The 6138-nt window shown below is 41.3% G+C and overlaps 1 protein-coding gene across 2 annotated transcripts in view; it reads left to right on the top strand.

The window, feature by feature from the left end:
- Positions 1-448: 448 nt before the first annotated feature.
- The window catches only part of LOC104959816 (low density lipoprotein receptor adapter protein 1), a 45692-nt gene continuing 40002 nt past the window's right edge, over positions 449-6138 (top strand). For both annotated transcript variants that reach the window (XM_010787728.1, XM_010787735.1), the window contains exon 1: positions 449-744. In XM_010787728.1, coding sequence (XP_010786030.1) covers positions 660-744 — 85 coding nt within the window. In that variant the 5' untranslated portion in view covers positions 449-659. The remainder of the gene's footprint in view (positions 745-6138) is intronic.

Raw genomic sequence — 6138 nt, 5'->3', positions numbered from 1 at the left:
TTGTAATAACTGCCTATGATCAATAGAGGGCGCCAACACACAAAAAGTTAAACTTTAAGCATTGCCTCTATGAATATGAAGCTTAGTAATGTGGTTGTTTGTTGATAATTTTAACAGAAATATTGTCAGGTATTCACACATTGTTTAGGTTTTTTTTTTATAGCACTGGACATTTCTGTGATCTGGCCTGAATAAAACAGGGAATTATAGTTTTAAAAAACGCATTAAAAAAAACTTGGCAACAGAGCTTGCACCAAAGGTCAATCAACCACAGAAGCCCTACGAGATTGAGTATAAGTCATACACTGTATATATAAAGGTATAAATCCTTCACACTGCAATAAGACTGTGATGATTATTTAATTAAGGTCGTTCCTTCAAACTGGGCACTTTGGACTGTCGGCTCATCAAGGTTGGAGGGACACGCCCTTAACTTTGGAGACGGTGCAGTAGTTGCGTGTGTCCTCGGCTGCTTGACGGTCTCTGTGGTGGGGAGGAAACCAGAGTGATTCAGGGTGGGAACTTATATCAGTGGGCTCTCTTTTCGCCTCTTCCCTCTTTGGCGCATTCACCGTCGAGCTCAGCCTACTGTAGTTAGTTACCTCCCTGTGGTCCAGAGACTGGGGAATCCACCTGCCGGAGAGCAGACACACCTCGGGATGGATGCCCTGAAATCCGCCGGCAGAGCGATTATCAAGAGCCCGGGAGTTCCGCGGCACACATGGGGAACTTCAAAGCACGAAAGTGAGTGAGGCAATGTGTTTTTGGATTTGGTTCAATGTGTAAAACATTTTGGCGACGTAGCAAATGCAGTAAAATCTATCAAGAGAGGAGATAAGGATACACTAATGAGCCTCTGGTTGTTCGTAGTAAGCTGTTGTGTTTGCGTACAGAAGAGCTTTTGTTTCTCCTGTTGCCAAATGTATCTGAGGTGGATGTACTGTAGTGTAAAACGCTCCTAATAGGCTATACTGTTTCGTAGTTCAGGCTTACTTTTAATTGCTTTACTTGACTTCCTTCTGAGTGAACTTGCTAGTCCTCACGCCAACTGTCCTTCACCAAAACAAAAAGCATGATTAGCTCATTTGACCCCACACCGGAAATTAGTCGAACAAATCGAGTGATCGATACACAAACGAAAAGTTATTTTACTAACCGTATTCATTGTTTAGTTAACCTAAACATGGCAATATGCTGCTTTTTAAATGAGAAGATATGCAGCCTTTTGTGTGTCTTTATGTACATTAATAATGTATTGTTATTATCATTGAGTTTTTTACTTTAGACAAGACATTAGAACACATCACCTTAGAATTGTATGTGTATTTTCTCTCCTTTTTCGATATTTTACAAAGGTAACGCATTTAAAATAAATGTAAGCATAAGTTGATAATGAACATTATATTATTAAAGATGATAATGAAAATGATATATCTTGTAGCCTTAACTTTACTAATAGTATGCCAATTTAGAGACTAGAGACAAACTAGGGACATATTTAGATTCAAAACTGAATTTAATCCCAACAAAGGTCTATTTTTTTAAATGATCATCTTACTTTTCTGTCTCATTAATACACAATCGTAAGGAAGTCCAAGTATTATACTGCGTGGCTTTGACAACAAACTGCATGTGTATTATTATGGAATACATTCAAAACAAAATCATACTGTTATTGAAGGAAACCTCATGTGTTTGTATTCATATCCACTAAGAATTGGATTGATAGATAGATCAACCACATATCTTTTAGTGATACCATTTTTGAATACTGTATTATCTACGTTTTTAAATGACTCAGGAAATAGATAATGTACAAGGCTGCTCCCTATTACAGTATGAAGTAGACATGTTGTACTTCAGGTGGTAAGTGCTGAGGGAATGGTCCAAGCAACAAAGCTCAAGTTGTCACACCAGTGGTGGTGACAGGGGAATGAGCCTGCAGCTCTGCTGTCTCCTCGATGTGTGAAGTGTTGTCTTGAATGTTTCTTCCCTGCAGCTACATGAGCTTCTCCCTCCCGTAAATGCTAGCATGCTTTTTTTTGTTGTCACGTCCTGGCTTTCTGCTCAGTGAAAACTGACTGGCAGCCAATGCCATCTTTAATTAAACATGACTGATTCATTTCACATTCAGGAAGATGTGCTTAGTATCTCTAATCTCACTTTGAAATGTTCTACATAAATTATTGAATTTTGTGTATTGAGTTTAAGTCTGTGGTCTTTCAATGTTTTCTCATTGGATTAGGGTTTTAATGCATCTCTCTCTCTGGCTGCTGGAATAAAACTTCTTATCTTGGTTTTTGTCCAAACATTGATGGATTGGAGTTGTTATTCTTTTTCTCCACTCTACCATCAGCGACATATTGTCCTTCATTACCATGGTGACTTTATAATGACAAAAAGCTGACAAACAAATCATCAACATCCCGAAAGACATTGTCCACGTTACATTGTTTGCAGGAGCATCTGCATTGTGCTCTTCTTCTCTTCTTCTCTTCTTGTTGTATTTGTCAGAAAGAAATGGAAGATAAAGCTGAATGATGTTGTCAGGGCAGAAACCAGCTGTATTTCAGTGTTGGATGACAGAAGCAGTTTGTGTCTGAGAGCCACCAGAGGAACCAGGCTGGAAAAATGTGAAACAAGCAGTCAGAAAGAGTTCAGACAGACAGGGTGACTGCTGATGTCCAGGAGCTACTTAGTAGGCAATTTGGAGAGAGGACAGATTCTGTGTGCCAGCATGTGGCGATGCGTCAAAGCTGGCTGTCAGAATGTAAATAAGGCAACAATGCTGCTGCTTGGCACATTCACACAAAGGTGTTATTAAAGTTATAAAAAAAGGGATGAATTATGTATATCCTGTGTATGGACTGGAGGAAAGTTCACCTTTAGTTAAATAGCTACAGCCAATGACAATCTAGTTAATAATCTGTGGACACTGTATTGTAACTGAGCCTTGCCAAATGGTTTAATTAATTGGGAAATTATGTAGAGATATAATGGAAGGTCCTGTTTGATAGAAAATCATTATCACAATAAATTGTTACTATCACAAGGGCATTTTAGTTTCTGTTGATGGATCATGTGTTCATGCTTTAGCATAGTGCTTTGTTGTAAATGGGAATGCAGTGTGAAGGTGAGAGGAAGCATTTGATTGGATGATTTATTGGGTATTGTATTTTTAGGGGGCCAGCACAACTGCAGCACATGGGAAAAGCTTTTTGATACCGGCATGATTAATTTTAGTTGCTAGCTGACCTTTCTGCTGAAGCGTTGCGGCAGAGGCTCAGGAGGAAGAGCAAGTCGTCCACCAATCAGAGGGTTCGATCCCTACTCCTCCACAAAAAACGAAACCGGACCCCAAATTGCTCCTGTAGTATAAAAGCACTTTGAGCAAGTCTGTTTAGCATTCACCATTAACCAATCTAAGGTCAAACTTCCCCTTAACTAATGTATCTCAAAACCCATGTAGACACAAACCCCTTAATTGGAATCTTACCTCTCAAGTAGCACATTCAACACATCACAAGTCTGACTTTTGGGCGGCTTTAGTAAGGTAAATGGCAATGGCAAAAATTATATGTATCTTGTTTGCCTTATTAGAAGCAGTATAATGAATCCTTTACTTAACTATCATCTCTTATGCACAAAGCAAATACAAGTGGGCTGCTGAACTGGAAAGCACTGAGTGAGCTAGGTGAAATAAGTCTCAGTGTTTCCCCTAGGTTTACTGCCTTGGCAGGGTGCTGCTCGGGTACCCCCCCAACATTTTTTTTCGGGACACCCAAAATAATTTTATCCTCTGCAGCAGAGAGAGGAGCTGTGGATTATTGTTATTGATATCGTACAGCAGGGGTCGGCAACCTTTTTGATATGAAGTGCCATTTAAAAAAAAAATTGTTATCAGCGTGCCGACGATCGAGAATTATCAACGGGGGGGGGGGAGCCTCGCTGCGGGGAAGCAGTGTGTGGACCTGTCAACGAAACTTACACATTTACCACATTTAAATAATTGGTTTAAACGGCATAATAATAATAAGGACAATCGTCCGTTCTGTGATTCTCCAGAACACACATGTTATGATATTAGGGTCATGCAGAGTGAGATGAGATCGCTGTCCCTTTAAGAGAGAGAGAGAGAGAGAGAGAGAGAGAGAGAGAGAGAGAGAGGGGGGGGGTGTGGCTTGTGCATGTGTGTGTGTGGTTGGCAGAGCGACAGTGAGGGAACGTGTGTATGTTTCTGGAAGTGAAACGAGGAAGCAGAAAAACAGAGGTCTGTGATGTATTTTGTGAAACAGAAGAACAGCTAAATAAATGCAACGGCCTCCCAAGAAGAGCTCGCCTCTCTCCAGTCATTTAAGCTAAAGTGGGTTATTGAACCTGAAGCTTGTTGCTTCTGCCCTCCTCGACTACGGTCTGGGAGCCGACAGGAAAGTTCAACAGAACACACAGATGGCCAGTCCGCCCAAAATTTGTAGCATATTATTTCGATAAGCAGATCGCCACTGGGCTTTCAACTAAAGACACAGCCACGCAAAAACTGCGGCATTTGTACAGCTCCTTATGGGTAGGCCTACTGCAATTTGTGAAGTGCTTTCCTCTGGTGAAACGATCAGCACTGCACCACGGAGGAAAGCGGCAGAAAGTCACCTGGAGTTAAAGAGAGCGGGGCTGCGTTGCGTGCATGGCTTCCTTCTGCGGGTAGACGCGCTCTGGCGGCGGTCTCGTTCAGGATCCGAAAATACAATTTAAATATTATTGCACACTTATTCCATTTATTCCTAGTGTGCCACTGGTTACGGTGCCAGGGGTTGCCGACCCCTGCTCTAGATCCTGACCAAATCCTTTTTTGTTGATCAAATGTTTTAAAAAAATGTATTGTATATTATATAACAGCTGCACATCACAGACTGGAGTCTCTGCTACTGTGGACCACGAAGGAGGCGATCATCATCCCCATCCCCAAAGACCCTGCATGGCATGGAAATCTCCTCCTCCTGGAACAATTCTAGACCCAGCATATGCTCCCTGTGTTGGCCAGTAGAGAGGAGGACATTTAAATAAACATACTCTTAACACCCTCGGACTCTGCGTTGTGTTTCGTATGTGTGATGGGGTGTTATGCAGAGGGGAGGAAAACAGGACACAGCAGATTGGGATTGTGGTGGAGATGCTGAGCAGTTATTTAATTGTTGCATGTAATTATTATTATACTGCGTGCTTCTTAGTTATTCCATCTTTTGCTGTAACATGGATCTGTATGTAACTCTATATTTACTTGTTATCTACCACACTTCCTTCTACATCATACACCATCATTATACATGATGGTGTATATAGGATATATATATTTGTATACATATCTGTAAATTGTATAATTTTATTTTTCGTACTTGGGATTTCTCTTTTGTCCACTCAAATACACTTGGCCCTTTCTCTTTTCCATGTGGAAAATGGCAGCTGCATATTCTGCTTTTCTCATCTGGCTCCCTGTCTGCTCGTCTACAATGAGACAATTATATAATTAATTACTAATAATCATTTAAACCTGTTATTACCAATATTTCACAAATTCTTCATGTAAACTTAAGAGCACAGCTGTATGTTGATGAGATCTTTCGAGGCCCGTCCTATGTTGAGTGGCCAGCTTAGCCTAGGCCCGATCAGCTTACTGGAGTCGCTGAGCGGTAGACCAGCCAGATGGAGGATTATATGTCGGGCCTGGGGGCGTCCACAGCTAGTTGCTGTTTGAAGGCAGAAGTGAAAGTTTGGGTCATTGCTCTGAACTGCACCTCACGCGACCCGACCACGGATAAGCAGGAGATGATGGTTTGGATGAATTACATGTGTCAATTACCAATATTTCATGAAAACTTGATTTCAGTAAAGCCGTAGGACCTGATGGTATGCAGAGTGTGGCTTGGTTGGCATCTTACTGGGAGGCAGCTACAGAGTGGAATGTCGAAACAGATCAACGGTTATTACCGGATATTAAAAGTTCAAATTTTCAAAACAAGTGTGCCGCCCCCGTACAGTTTTCTAGTGTGTAAAGATGATCTTCACGATGTGCGGTATGCCCAAATGTTGAACTTCTACATACATGCTTGTGTTCTCTGGGTGTGCAATTGCTGCCGGTTGTCT

Source organism: Notothenia coriiceps, unplaced genomic scaffold (assembly GCF_000735185.1).
Source record: "Notothenia coriiceps isolate Sejong01 unplaced genomic scaffold, NC01 NC01_scaffold00001234, whole genome shotgun sequence".
Lineage (NCBI taxonomy): Eukaryota > Metazoa > Chordata > Actinopteri > Perciformes > Nototheniidae > Notothenia > Notothenia coriiceps.
The sequence above is the reverse complement of the archived record's forward strand: the minus strand, read 5'-3'. Positions and strand labels throughout refer to the sequence as shown.